We start from the raw sequence: 15,977 nt of genomic DNA on the forward strand, positions 1-15,977 counted from the left end.
TGGGGATGTGGAGGATCTGGATAATCTCCCTGAAGGGATTAAGAGGCTTATTTCGGCAGCCATCACTCGGGGCATTGCCCAGCGGGACAAAGGCTCCCTTTACTCTAGGCATGGGGGGCTGAACAGGGCTCAGTTTCGGGCTTCCTCCCCTTCCATGATCAGTGAGGCTTCCTTCCTGGGTGGGGGGGAGTTACCCCAGGAGATGGGATTCTCAGATGATGAGAATACCACTGTTTCGGAGGAGCCTTCTTCTAAGGTCCTATTTATGCCCGCCTTGTTTAAAGTTCTCTTGGATAAGGCGAGGCACACCACCAAGGTTGGAACTGGGGATCCCTCTGTGCCCCCCCCAAGGGATCCCGACATGGTCATGTTCTCTGCCACGGCCACCAACAAGGAAGAGATCCCTGCCCCTCCCTTGTTCCTAGAGGTTCTGACCGACCAGTGGGCTAAACCTTCCACTTTCTCTTCTCCAGGTAGTACCGACCGTCGGCATTATAACATGGAGCAAACCTTTGCTCAGGCCATTCAGCTCCCGACGGTTGACACCCCTGTGGCCGCATTGGTGTCCTCCTCCCCGGTGGTGTCGGGCGATGCGGCAGATAAGATGAAGCCGGAGGATAAGCGCGCAGAGCTTACGTTGCGGAAGAACTTCAACGCCACAGCGTGGGCCATTAAGGCGGCGGCCTCGGCTTCCTACTTTAATCGTGCCACGGTCATGTGGCTCAAGAAGCTGCAGGCACGCATTCCCATACAGGAGGACCGGATCCATCAGGATCTGGTCAAGATTCTGGCGGCGTGTCAGTTTTCAGCTGACGCGACCTTGGACACGGTCAAGTTTGCTTCTAGCGCCCTGGCCACCTCGGTCACCTCCCGTAGGCTCCTGTGGTTGCGCCATTGGCAAATGGACAACAAAGCGAAATGGGATTTGGCGGCTGCCCCCTTCAAGGGGTCCGATCTCTTCGGGGAGGCTCTTACTCGCATCCTCGTGGAGGATAAGGACAAGAAGAAGGTCCTACCCTCCACGGCTAAGAAGGCCGAGAACAAGTCTCGTCCCTTCCGTAGGCAACGATATAGGGCCCCTAACTTCGGCTATAACCAGCGCTTCTCTTCTTTCTCTTCTGACAGGCATTTCTTGGGGCAGCCCTTCCAGGACAGGAGCCGTTTCCAGGGCCAGGCTCGGCGGCCCTTTCGGGGGGGAGGCGGCCGTCCCTTCCGCAGGGGGAAGTGACTCGAACCCGAGTCATCCCATCGGCGGCCGCCTCGCTCTTTATGCGGACCGGTGGGACGACATCACGTCGGACGCCTGGGTTCGAGCCACGGTTTGTTACGGGCTCAGGTTAGAATTTCTCTCCACTCCTCCAAATCTCTTTCGGTCGTTCCCTCCATCTCGGAGTCGAGAGCGCCGCCGCCTGATGAGTCAGGCGATCGCCCACCTCCTCGAAATCCATGCGGTGGAGGCGGTTCCCGCAGGGGAACGGGGCCGGGGCCACTACTCAAATCTCTTCGTGGTCCCGAAGAGCACGGGGGGTTGGAGAGCAATTCTAGACCTCAAGCGCCTGAACAGGTTTCTGGTCTACAGGCGGTTCAAAATGTCATCGCTCAAGTCCATCCTTCAGGGCATCAGGAAAGGCGATTTCCTGGCCTCCGTGGATCTCACGGAGGCCTATCTTCATATTCCCATCCTGCCCGTTCATCGCCGGTTCTTGAGGTTCTCCCACGGGCCCCACCATTACCAGTACAGGGCTCTTCCCTTCGGCCTGGCCTCGGCCCCGAGGACCTTCACAAAGGTCCTGGCGGCTCTGGCGGCCCATCTGAGATCGGTCCCGGTCCGCCTCCAATGTTATTTAGACGATGTCTTGCTTCAGGCGGGCTCCCTGTCTCAGGCCGTTTCAGATCTTCAGATTACCATTCGAAGCCTCCAGGCCCTGGGGTTCTCGGTAAACTTCGAAAAGAGCCATCTCACTCCCTCCACTCGCATTCTGCATCTGGGGACAGTCATAGATTCCAAGTTGGGGGAGGTGCGTCTGTCTCAGGAGAGGCAGGTCAGCCTCCGTCGGCTGGCAGAGAGCGTTCGCACAAAGCGCTCCATTTCCATCCTCTCTCTGTCGCAGTTATTGGGCAAGATGGTCTCTTGCATAGGGATTGTCCCGTGGGCCAGACTCCATCTTCGGCCCCTTCAATGGGAGCTTATCCCCTATCAGAGGGGACAAATGAGCAATTCCCTTCGGACTCTCCGCATCTCGACGGGAGTCCGTGCATCCCTGGTGTGGTGGCTCTCCCCGGCCATCCAGCGGGGGTGTCTGTTCTGGGAGCCGAACAGGGTGACCGTCACCACGGACGCGAGTCTGTTCGGGTGGGGGGCCCTGGTGGGCTCTCGGATGGCTCAGGGCAGATGGACGGCCTCGGACCTCCGTCACAACATCAATTGGCTGGAACTGAAGGCCGCGCGTCTGGCTCTGAGTCACTTTCGCTCCTCGGTGGAAGGGAGCCACGTTCTCCTCCTGACGGACAATGTGGCCACCAAGGCGCACATCAATCGTCAGGGCGGGACCCACTCGAGAGCCCTCTGGCTGGAGGCTCTGCGATTGGGGTCGTGGGCGGAGAAACACTTACAGTCCCTGGTGGCGGAGCACATCTCGGGACTCTCCAACGTCCAGGCGGACTGGCTCAGTCGAGCAACTCTGGACAACGGCGAGTGGCAACTCCACCCGTCGCTGTTCCGGGAGATCTGTCGTCGGTTCGGGTCCCCCCGGGTGGACCTGTTTGCGTCTCCCGAGAACACACAACTCCCGCGTTTCTTCACCCATTTCCAATCCAGCTCGGCAGAGGGCACGGATGCCCTCAGGAGCCGGTGGCCCCCGGGCCTTCTCTATGCCTTTCCCCCCATTCCACTCATCCCGGGGACCGTCAGGAAGGTGGTGACGGAAAGGGCCCTGGTCATTCTGGTGGCCCCGTTTTGGCCCAGGAGACCCTGGTTTGCGGACCTGGTTCAGCTGTCAGTGACTTCCCCGTGGAGGATTCCGCAGGGGGAGGTGGTCTTACGGCAGGGGGTCCTGATTCACCCAGAGCCTCAGTGGCTTCAGCTGACCGTTTGGCTCTTGAACGGCGGCTTCTAAGGGGGGCTCATCTGTCTTCCGGGGTCATTCGCACCATCGAGGCGGCCCGTCGTCCCTCAACGACCCGCATTTATAACTCCACCTGGGCAGCGTTCGTCCGCTGGTGCTCCCCCAAGGGCATCTCTCCCGTCAGAGCCACCATCCCCAACGTCTTGGATTTCCTTCAGAAGGGCCTGGAGGACGGGCTCTCGCAAAACACCTTGCGTCGCCAAGTGGCGGCTCTGTCCTCGGTCTTGGGGGGGGCGGGATCTTCTTCTCTTTCCCAGTCTCCTCTGGTCAAGCTGTTCCTCAAGGGGGCGGCAAATCTCAGGCCTCCCCCCCGTTCATAGATTCCCCACGTGGGATCTTCCGCTTGTCCTCAAGGCATTAACAGGAGCCCCGTTTGAACCTCTCCGCTCGGTGCACTTGCGCTTCTTATCACTGAAGGTGGTCTTCCTGGTGGCCATCACTTCCGCCCGGCGTATATCCGAGCTGGGCGCCCTGTCTTGTAAGGACGACCTCTGTCATTTTCACCAGGACAGAGTGGTCCTTCGCCTTGACCCGGCATTCGTCCCCAAGGTGAATACCCCCTTTCACAGGGCTCAGGAGATCGTCCTGCCTGACTTCTGCCCGAGTCCGTCCACTGACAGGGAGCGTCTTTGGCATCGTCTGGATGTCCGCCGTGCCTTGCGGATCTACCTCCGGCGGACCAAGGATTTCCGCAAGTCGGAGGCCTTGTTTGTCTCCTTCCTACCTGGAGCTCTGGGTTCGAGGGTGTCCTCGGCTACCATCGGCCGTTGGCTGCGTCAGGCCATCTCGGAGGCCTACGTGGCCTCAGGGCGGCCGGTTCCATCAGGCGTCACGGCGCACTCTACAAGGAGCGCGGCAACCTCGGCAGCGTGGGCCACGAGGGCCCCGTTTGAAGACATCTGCCGGGCGGCTACCTGGGCCTCTCCAACCTCGTTCATCCGGCATTATCGTCTGGATGCTTTCGCGTCAGCGGACGCGTCTTTCGGTCGTAGGGTCCTACAGGGGGTGGCAGCTGAGGCTCCCCTTGGTTCCTAGAGTTCCTGTTCTCCCTCCCTGGGACTTTAGCTTGGGTATGTCCCACGTGTGACCATTCCCTCCTCCCATTCTGGAAAAAGGACGTTGGTCTTACCTGAACGTCTATTTTCTGATGGGAGGAGGGAATGGTCACAACCCGCCCTGGGTTCTGTCTGTTGGGGCCAAGGGGAGGGCCCGGGGGGTGTTTCCCGGGGTTTGTTGTGTTGTTTCTTGTTTTTCAGTTGTACCGTTCATGTTCGAGAATCTGGGCTAGCAATGGACAGGCACCGGTATTTATAGATTTCCTCTCAGCCTTGGACCAATCAGGCTGTGATAAAACCCACGTGTGACCATTCCCTCCTCCCATCAGAAAATAGACGTTCAGGTAAGACCAACGTCCTTTCTCTATGTGTCCTGGTGACCAACTCATATAGGTTCCTGCAGTCCATTTTTGGTGCAACTTCAGTATGGATTACATGTGCCCCAATCTACAATTCACAGGTCAACAATACTTAGTAATGTATCCATAATATGGAATCTCACAACTTTTCCCAACATATTTTGAAAGCACCAACTTAGGAAAGAATTGGCATTGTCAGTAAAGCTTTTATAATAGTAATGTTTGTTTTGGTGGCAAAACTTGAACCAGGAAAAAAAAAAGGATTCTAAATCATAAGTTCATTTCCCTGATTCCTCCAGCAGATGTCACTCAATTATAGACAAACAAGAAAAACCAGGCTCTCTGTAGGGTTACAACCAAGTTTACAATCTAATACACAGTATTAAACAATATAATAGCTCCATCTTCTTGAGATGTTACTTTCTTCACTAAATAAACATGAACAAGCATGCTAAAACATTCTAGTTTAAACCTAGTGTTGACTCAGAACAGTAGAGTATTCATTTAGTTTTTCAGTTAAGGAAATTTGGTAAACCTGAATTTGGGATGCTTGTGGAGAAAAGCAGTAATTTTAGTATAAATTACAGGAAACAATTTATTTAGTTATTCATTTGATGTCTGTGCTGCCCATCTCATCTAGAGGTTACCACTCTTTTATGCTTATGGACATTTTCATAACTTGTTCTAAAAAAAAAAACAAATTTCCTTGTTGTTTCTTAAAAAGGAGATTTAAAAAGTTTCAGTTTTGAACAAGTACATTATGGTGAATGTATCATTTTATGCTTGGGGTCTAAATTCCAGCTTAAATTTAAATAATTTCTTACCGTTACATAATGCTTTCTTATTAAAAATAAGAATAGCAATAAAAATAGTTACAAAAGTACAAATCAGATAAGATGTCAACTTGTGCAAATAAAATAAAAGAATAAAAGTACAGCAGACTTTTGTGGCTCAATGGCTTTTTAGAGTGTCAATTAAATTCCCTACTACCATCCCAAAAACATGCAATGCTGACTGGCTCCAGTACCCCTTGGCATCATCCCCATATATTCCTTTGTAGCCTGGGAGAAATTTTGATTTATCACTGTGATTTATCTTTTCCCCTACTCTATATAAGCTCCATAAGCCTGTATTGCATGTTGTATAATACACTTTCTGAACAGATCATCAACTACCCTTACCTGATTGATTCTTTTTTCTTGAGGAAGTTAACGTCTCGTAATTAGATATGTGGACAGGATCTCTACAACTGCTTTAAATAATAATAGCAGTACAGAAGGAATACAATGAGCTAATAGTCAACATAAATATGGATAGAGTGTACAATAAAAGGGAAGAGAGAAACATTTGGAAAAATGTTGTGCTCAATATGTCGGTGCAAGCACTCATCTCCTTTCTGTTCTGACCTAGGCTTCCCCAGCAACACCAAGCTGAGTTCTCCTTCCGATAAACCCCTTTTATTTAATTTACAGTTAATTCCTCTCCAGCAAAGTCCCGGCCCATAGGCTTTCAAGATAGTTCACAATTGGAGAGTGGCCAGGCCGATATCTTTCAGGCGCTGCAGTAGTTGGCAAGAATGCAGGAATGAACTAATTGTCTCCTGCAAACACCCCTCCCCTTTCCTCTTTTATTCCCTATGGGAAGGGCCATTCATCGTCCATCTGTGGCTTTACTCCCAAGTTGACCCTTGTTTCTTAGCTTTCCCGTCTGTGCATGTGCACACTGGGAACAGGGTCCAGCTGTTCGTCTGCCTCTCTGATGTCTGACTCCAAGGGCAGTTGATAAAGATAGCCCTAGTATAGTGGTTTTCAACATGTGGGTCAGGACCCCTTTTGGAGTCGAACAATCCTTTCACAGGGGTCGCATAAGACCATCGGAAAACACATATTTTCGATGGTCTTAGGAACCACCAATTTTATGGTTGGGGGTCACCGCAAAATGAGTACCGGTAACTGTATTAAAGAGTCGTGGCATTGGAAAGGTTGAGAACCACTGTCCTAGTAGGACTCCCTGCAGCCTCCTGGAACCAAAAATGGGCCGCAGGGGCGCTGCACCCCCTGCGCTTCCCATGCCCCTGTGCACACATCTCCAGCATGCGTTCCTCCCCCCCTGCATGCCTGGCAAAAGCCCGAAAATCATCTGGCCGGTGGGAGGTGCACATGCATGCATGGTGGATCTGAGCTGGGCTAGCGGCTTGCATGCCAGTAGAGAGGGTTCTGTGTGCCATCTGTGGCACGTGTGCCATAGGTTTGCCATCACGTCACTAGACCAAACTTGATGCACTGTCATAGTCACTTTGCACTATGAGAGAGGCATTAAGTATTTCTACTTTTCCATATATCTTCAATTCCTTTCTTTATTTTATGTTTAATCAAAAGTTTCGAAGCAGGGGGGGAAATGTATCTCACATTGTGTACCATTGGCTTAATACCCACATATAGTTCAATAATATTGGAATATTTCTGGTTAACAGCACGGCCATTTCCATCCTTAAATAGAAAAGACCAGTTGGAAATTAAATTAAATGTAAATGCTTCACAATGCAGCATCTTGCTTGCCACAGTAGTAAACTGGATACATTCAAGAAATGACAGGCAGATCTTGAAATAGCTGGTGGGATTTTCACACAAAGTAATGGCTGGTTGGAAGGAGATTTTCTCTTGAATGCAACAGAAAATGTTTCCCTACTTGGCCTAAATCCTGTTAATCAGCCAATTTTAATTTAAATCCTGAAATAAAATGCCCAAAGAAGCTTTTAACACTATGAAATCTCATCTGACTTTACTCTATTTTCTTAACAGAAATGTCCATTGAGCTGAAGAGGACAGCATAGCAAGGATTTACATTATTTATCTGATTACATCATCAGGCAAATTTACACATGTTATAAATCACAAGGAAAATTGGAACGCTACCAGTGAAATTGGGGAAAGTGAGATTTCACTGTAGTTTGGTCTAAACTAGCAGTTATCTCTTCTTCTTGTTGCAGCTTATTCATGTATTGTTTGATGCATCCTTTTACTTATCCTGATTCTCCTGCCACTTGCACGCTAATGTTATGGACTAAGAAGAATCTGTAGCCTGGTTCATGTATTTACATTCCACAGTTTTTTCTTGTTTTTAATATTAAGGATGGGAAAAAGACAATAATAGCTAAAAGGCTCAAATGCCAAGGAACGTATTCTGTGAAGATCCCCAAAATCAACTTGGTTTATTTATTGTATTGTTTTTATGTATATTTATATGGTCACAGATATCAGCAAAACCAAGCCATTTTACCTTCCTAAATTAGATTTCAAAGGTCAAGTAGGACTGGGGAAAATATTTGGGAAAGGTCATATGTGAAAGCTCCCGTTTTAGAACCGAATACAATTTTATGGGATGAGACTATGTTTACAAGCTTACAGTTATATTTAAAGATGTTTAAAGCCTAAAATCAGCCTCAGCCTGACTTAAGACAGCTTCCGCTAATGTTTCGCTGGATGTGTCCTACAGACCTTATTTTAAAAGAATGGGAACTTCTTGGTCTTTTTCTTTTTCTGCTTGTAGCAAGTGATAACATACAGAGTGCCAAGTTACCCAAATTCTGTGAAAAGGATTATAAAAATTAGACTAATTAACTTGTCTCTACTTTGCATACAATTTATCCCGCTTCCAAGATTTGCAGACTTCATGGCATTTAGATATTTTGCATGCAAGGAAATGGGCAGCTCTGGGAAATGGAAAAAGGCAAAGAGAAGACTTATGAATAAAAAGTGGAGGTTAACAGGAATATGGGTAGAAAGTGATTGTGTAATGGTGGAGTTCTTGATTTTAAACATTAAAAAAAACTACATGGTTCATTGAATATTTTGGACATCTTGTGTTTTAAAAAGTGGGTTTTAATAAAGGTAGTATCAGTTCTGACAGGTTCTGGAGAACCGGTAGCAGAAATTTTGAGAGTGGGAAGGGAATGGGGATTTTGCAGTATTCTTCCCCTGCTACGCCCACAAAGCCACGGCCACAGAACTGACAGTAAAAAAAACAAAAAACTGAATCCCACCACTAATTCTCTGGTGGGAAAAATTTATGGGGGAAAAGAGAGCTCTTAAAACTATATAGTCATTGACTTATGATCACAATAGAGCCCAAAATTTCTTGCTAAGTGAATCATTTGTTAAGTGAGCTTTGGCCCATTTTATGGCCTTTTTTTACCACAGTTGTCAAGTAAATATTAGTAACATGGTTTCTAAGAGAATCTGGCTTTCCCATTGACTTTGCTTGTCAGAAGGCTGCAAAAGATGATCACATGACTCCCCTGGGACACTGCAGCCATCATAAATTTGAGTCGGTTGCTAAGCATCTGAATTTTGATCATGTAACCATTGGGCTGATACAATGGTCATAAGTGTGAAAAATGGTCATCAATCACTTTTTCCAGTGCTGTTATAACTTTGGATGGTCACTAAATGTAAGCCAAAGACAATTTGTAAATGATAACATACAAGTGGAAAATATTCTTATGAGAACTAGAAAAGGACAGTGGAAGCAGCAACTGTGGCTACCCAAAAGTAAAATTCTGGAAAGAAATAAAGCACAAAGATAGGAAGAGGGGACATGTCATCAAGGAAAACAGTAGAAATGTACAGACATAGCCAAAAGTATTGGTATCCCCCAACTGTCTCGTCTTTATCATTACAGAGGCGACATTTGCTGTTGGTGGTAACATGTTGAATTTTTGCCTTCATGTAGTTTGTGGCTAAGGCTTGTTCTTGAGCTGCCAAAATAAAGCCTTCTGTTTCTTTTTTCAGTGCTCCTGATCTTAACCAGTTTCAAGTTAGCTTTTGGTCAGCTTTGCCTTCAATATTTTTCAAGTATTAGCTATGCAATTTTCCAATTTTCAGCTCGCTTCTAAATTACTTCTTTCTTATATTCAGCTTTTGACTTAGTTGTCTTTATTATTGTTGTTGTTGTTGTACAATTGTATCACAGCGGCCAGTTGTTTCGCCGGATTTGGCATTGGTTACTAGTCGGGCCCCACCCAGGGGCCTAGGACGTCGTAACGTATTTTCGTAATATGCGTGCAGATCCAAGCAGTGCGGCTTTTTGCATTTGACTGATGGTGATTTTGTCAATTTTTAACTGTTTTAAATGTAATTCCAGTGCTTTTGGAATAGCACCCAGTGTGCCAATTACCACTGGAATTACCACTGCTGGTTTGTGCCATAATCGTTGAATTTTGATTTTTAAGTCCTGGTATTTTGCAATTTTTTCACATTCCTTCTCGTCGACCCTAGTATCACCTGGTATTGCGATGTCTATGATTGTAACCTTATTTTTCTCAACCAGTGTGGTGTATTATGCGCCAGTATTTTCTCCGTTTGTATGCGAAAATCCCACAAGATCTTGACCATCTGGTTTTTGGTGACTTTTTCAGGCTGATTTTCCCACCAGTTTGTTGCTGTTTTAATATTATAATTTTTGCACAAATTCCAATGGATTATTTGTGCTACTGAATTGTGCCGCAATTTATAATCAGTCTGCGCGATTTTTTTACAGCAGCTGAGTATGTGATCAACAGTTTCATCAGCTTCTTTGCACAGTCTGCATTTGGCATCATCAGAGGATTTTTCGATTTTGGCCTTAATGGCATTTGTGCGGATAGCTTGTTCTTGCGCAGCCAGGATTAGTGACTCTGTTTCTTTCTTTAATGTACCTGTTGTTAACCATAACCAAGTTTGTTCACTGTCCACTTTATCTTTTATTTTTTCCAGAAATTGGCCATGCAGTGCTTTTTTCTGCCAACTCTCCATTCTTGATTTTATCACATCTTTTCTGTATTCTTGTTTCGTCTGTTGGGCCTTCAGTAGATTTTTGTTCTTTACTTTGATTAATAGATGTTCTTGACTTTCTTTTAAATAATCAGCCAGTGCATGTTTTTCTTCTTCAACTGTTTGCTTCACTTGTAATAATCCTCTACCACCTGATTTTCGGGGCAGATATAGTCTATCAGTATCACCACGTGGATGTAAACTGTAGTGCATTGTCATTAGTTTCCTGGTTTTTCGGTCCAAAAGATCCAAATCAGCTTGTGTCCAGTTAACTATACCAGCTGTGTATCTTATAACTGGTATTGCCCAGGTATTTATGGCCTTGATTGTATTTCCACCATTCAATTTAGATTTCAAAATTTTCCTAACTCTGTTGGTGTACTCTCACCTGACAATAGTTTTTACTTCTCCATGCTTGATGTTATCCAACTGCAGAAAGCCTAAGTATTTGTAGGCTTCATTTTCTTTGCATTTAATTAATTGGCCATTGGGCATTTCAATTCCCTCACATGCAGTGATTTTGCCCCTTTTTATGGATACAGTGGCGCATTTTTCCATGCCAAACTGCATTGAAATATCGGTGCTGAATACTCGGACTGTGTTTGTCACTGATTGGATTTCTATTTCTGATTTTCCATAGAGTTTCAAATCATCCATATATAGTAAATGCGAAATTTTTTCAGCTTCTTTGGCTGTTTGGTAGCCTAATTTCATTTTTTTTAAGATTACTGCTAGTGGGATCATTGCGATGATGAAGAGAAGAGGTGAAAGTGAATCACTCTGGAAAATTCCTCGTTTGATATTAACCATTCCATAGATCTCATTCCCTACTGCCAACTCAGTTCTCCATTGTTTCATCACCTTTTCAGTAAAGGATGTAATATTTTTGCTAATGCCAGTTGTTTCTAAGCATTTTATGATCCAACTATGTGGCAGTGAGTTAAATGCCTTTTTGTACTCAATCCAGACCATATTCAAGTTCGTTTTTCTGTTCTTACAATTTTCTAATATCATTTTATCAATTAGAAGCTGATCTTTTGTGCCCCTGCTCTCTCCCCTGACAATAGTTTTTACTTCTCCATGCTTGATGTTATCCAACTGTAGAATGCCTAAATATTTGTAGGCTTCATTTTTGTTGCATTTAATTAGTTGGCATTTCACATTCCCTCACATGTAGTGATTTATTATTATTATTATTATTATTATTATTCAGAGCTGCAGAAAGCACTTTCTTGAGTTATTGCTTCAAAAAGGTATGCTACAAATACTATGTTAGTATGATAGGTGCCATTTACTTGTGTTAGTTTCATCTCATTTCATGGTGAATTCGGATTCTTTGGAAAAAACTGGAGGTAAACCAATAATTGTGGCTATGGCTGTGGCTGTGGCTGTGGCTGTGGCTGTATGTGGAAAGCAAAGGTTTAAAATGGGCCAAGTTGGCACTTGGTTGGACAATGCCTATTTATTTTGAATGAGTTGAATGAGTACTGAACTGCATCCTAAAGTACGGGAAGAGGAACTTGTTCATGTTTAATAAATCCTGGAGAATGGAAGAAGTCCCAGAAGACTGATAGAGCAAAGTCCTGCCTGCATCTTTGAAGGAGGATCCAGAAAACTACAGAAAAGTCATTCTGACATCAATATCAGGGATGATTGTAGGCCAGATCATAAAAGGATCATTTTATAGCACCTTGAAAACAATATTGTAATTGCCAAAAGTCGCATACATTTCTCAAGGCCAAATTTGCCAGACTAACTTTACCTCATTTTTTATTAGTTTCTCTAATAAATTGTGGAAATATTGTAGAGTTAAGGTATCTTGATTGCAGAAAAACATTTGATAAAGTACTCCATGACATTCTGATTAGCAAGCTCATTAAGTATGAGCTGGAGGGTATGATAATTAAATGGATACACAGTTGGCTAAAAAAAAATCTGTATTTAAAAAATTCTCATCAAACTGGATGAAGTATTGAGTGGGTATCATAAGGTTCTGTCTGTAGTCTTGTACATTTCCAAATTTTTATTAATGCCTTAGATGAAGAAGGGGGAATGCTTATCAGATTTGCATATGACACAAAATTGGATGGGATAAAAATATTCTAGAAGGCAGAAATAAAATGGAAAAGAATCTTGATCTTCAAGAAATGAATAAAGGAAATTTAATGGAAACCAATGGAAACTTAAAGGGAAACCAATAGAAACTTAATGGACAATTATTTCTTTAGAAAAAGAAACCAAATGCATAGTTATAGGATGGGAAATAGTGATTTGATAATAGTACTTTGTATAATAATATCTTAAAGATTTGTCCAGTACTGGGCATATTTTAAAATGATTGAGACAAACTGCATCAGATTCAAAGAAGAGCAATGAGGATGATCCAAAGATTAGACACTAAGTCCTGTGAAGAAAGATAGGAGGATTTGGTAATGTTTAGCTTCAAGAACAGAAGACCGAGGAGGCATATCCTAGCATTCTTCAAACACTTAAAAAGATTCATACATATTAAAGCAATAGGACTTATTTTCCACCACTCTAGATTACAGGACTAACATTGACAATTAAGGAGAAAGAACAATCTGATTATTATACGATATAGGAGGTCTTTTACCAACAGTTAGAGAATAAAAAAGGAAATTGGAAATAAAAGAAGATAGAAAGAAGTATAGAAAATGTTATTAAGACTGAGAAAAGAATAAAATGATAATTGTTAGCATTAGTGAAATGAAAATAACAATACTCAATGTTATTATTGTATATATATATATATATTAGAAGATATGTTAGAAGACATGTTAAGAAGGAAATGAAGAGATTTATAAGGTTTAACTGTACAATGTAATATAATTTATGTCCCACAGAAATATCTGTGCCCAGATGACACACTGCTTAAAGAAAGATGGAATGTATGTATTTTAAATTGAAAAATAACAAAACTTAAATAAAAAATAAGTACAGGATACAGAACAATATATTTATTTTATTGAAAGGCACATTTCAATTAAATGCTTAAAAATCCTGCATAACAGAGCAGTTTGACACTGGAACTAATTGCCCAGAGAAACGGTGGATTTCCTCCACTAGATGTGTTCAAGAAGTAGCAAGGTGGATATCTGAAAAGGATACTTTAATGGGGATTTCTGCAGTGAAGTGGTTGGACTGGCCAGTACTACTTCTATTATTTTGCGCAAGTCAGGAAGAGAAGCAGGAAGAATTCAGATATGGTAAGAGAACGGTTTAATGTTTTCTTCACTTCTAGACTTCTGATTTCTTAACACTTGCACAAGATGATCAATTTATTACTGAAGCCCCCACCCTCCAAGAAACCCTCCCAATATACTAATGACCATAACTTTTTGATGAAAAATATGATGATGCAAGTATTTATGTGAAGAGCATTATCACTCTTTGTACCCAAATTCAAGGTATATTGTAATTTTAAATAGTTGTAGGATGTGTCTTTGATTGTTAAAGACTCTCTTTCACTATAATTAAAATATAAATTATATAAATATTATTGTAATACAAAGCCATATTCTTAGGCAACGGAAACAGCTTGAACTGCCCAAAACAGAGAACATCTTAAAACTCAGGAAATTTCACCAGGGTTGAAAATGGACTATTTTTCAAATTTAGCATATTAGGTGGAGAAAACACTAAAAAAAAAAAAAAAAACCCGAACAACCTAGAATCCTTTGTAAAAAGCAGAGTAGTCTGCACATATTTATTCATAGTTAGACTTTATTATTTCCACTTTATCAATAATTTATATCTATTAAAATATGTTTTACTGCTTATTGACTGGTTAAGCTTCCCAATAACTATATTTTGATAGTGAATGAAAAAATATTATTTGATTAATGATGAATGAAGGTGTTTGAATTGAAGCTTAATAAAGGTGATTATTTGGTTAATGGTTATGAACAGCAGGATTTGGTAAATGTACCACTGAAATAACTTCAGTGTCAGATTTAAATGGTTGTTATATTAGATACATTCAAATTTTGATACTACATGTTAATATTTAATGTAAGAATTTTTATTTTTTAAATACATCATTGGATGTAGGAGATGACCCAGCTGAACCCGAGGGAAGGATCAAATGTGTCATCAGTCTTGAGTCCCTTCATGCCCACAAGAGATCTAAGTCCAGCCCACCTTTAATTCCATTGACTCTTATGTATCATCAATTTGCTTAAACCATTAGTAGTTCAGATTCTTGTAGAGAGCATAAGTTTGCAATAAACCCTTATATTTATTTGAGCTGCCTGAGTTTCCTGATTTCCATGCTTGATATTGGAATTCACTATCCACAATTCGTAGCATAATGTTGGAAGAATTAAACTCAAATTGAAATATTGAAGTATTTTTCTAGCATTCATAAATGCTACAACACAAACATACAAATGAAATGACACAAATGTTACACGCACACACACACACACACCCCACACTGTTTCCCTGAAAATAAGACCTCCCCCAAAATATTGCAACACAGCAGCAGCCATGAAGTGACCACGCTCGCCACCCCCTGAACCTCAAAAATAATAAGACCTCCCCAAAAATAACAAACATTATATTAGGTGTTCTGTTTTTCTTTACTTACAATGTATAAGTATTTTGAAATAAAAATGCTCTTTTTCCTGCCAATGAAGATTAGAAAATAATGTTGAGAACAAATCAGTTTGGTTTTAATGTGTTTCTAGTGAAGATTTTTGCAGTATGATGGCAGTCAAAATGGTTTAACTGCTTATTAAAGTCATTGGGCTTCAGACTTGCAGCTAGTCAGTGAGGTATAGTTAGTTTGCATGATGAAATTAAATAATAAAAGGAAAAAAGAATTGGCTCTAAAATACGCAGCCGGTATAAAAACCATTAATCATAAGAACATTCATTTGAGGGTAGCACATTAAATTTGTGTGTGCTATAATTTCTTGATTTTTCCCCAAATATTAAATGTAGGAAAGATTTAGGAAATCTATTGATGTATATATAAATATTCTTACCATGCTTCAGATGTAGGCAGCTGTCATTCGTGGGGCGGTACCTGTAGGAGATTGTTGGGTTTTTTAAACAAATTTCACTGAATAATTTTTTTTGCATACCCCAAATAAAAGGTCTTATGCTAGAATATGCATTGCTGATTGATTTTCTCTGCCTTTTATGGTTCTTATACCAGCCATTTTTTTTAAAAAGAGAACACCTCACTGATGCTTTCAGCAGAAAGATTTTAAACCACTTCTATTTTTTTTAATGTGCTGTATGTTAATAAAAAGTCTTCTGTGAATGGTGCTTGATTCTGCAGTTTTCCTGGCAACAATATGGAAGTAGTTTGGTTTGGAGTCTTCTTAGAAGAATATAAAACCCCTCTTCTTCGATTTAAATCATTTACAGGTCTGTTTAGCTCTATGAATTTACTAATTCATCCATGAGATGTATTGATTTATTTACAAGGCTCATAAGCTGCTCCAATGGACTCTTCCCCAATGAAGAAATAAGTTGATCTAAAACCTCTGCTTAACAGCCCCCAAAAGGGAATATTCTTCACCCTTCTGGAACTCAGTAGTGGATTGATGAAGCTAAAATGCAATTTACGGCACGGAGAAACAAAACAGCTTCTCAATT

At 42.5% G+C, this 15,977-nt stretch overlaps 1 protein-coding gene across 7 annotated transcripts in view; it reads right to left on the minus strand.

Moving 5' to 3' along the window:
* Nucleotides 1–15,977, minus strand: part of LEF1 (lymphoid enhancer binding factor 1) — a 118,675-nt gene that overhangs the window by 9,662 nt on the left and 93,036 nt on the right. For 3 of the 7 annotated variants that reach the window (XM_087724197.1, XM_087724195.1, XM_087724193.1), the window contains one exon: nt 15,359–15,399. The exons of the other annotated variants lie outside the window; for them this stretch is intronic. In XM_087724197.1, coding sequence (XP_087580323.1) covers nt 15,365–15,399 — 35 coding nt within the window. In that variant the 3' untranslated portion in view covers nt 15,359–15,364. The remainder of the gene's footprint in view (nt 1–15,358; nt 15,400–15,977) is intronic. 7 annotated transcript variants of the gene reach the window in all.

This window comes from Thamnophis sirtalis, unplaced genomic scaffold, assembly GCF_051295495.1.
Source record: "Thamnophis sirtalis isolate CommonGarterSnake01/CBP01778 unplaced genomic scaffold, rThaSir2_p1.2 scaffold_10, whole genome shotgun sequence".
NCBI lineage: Eukaryota > Metazoa > Chordata > Lepidosauria > Squamata > Natricidae > Thamnophis > Thamnophis sirtalis.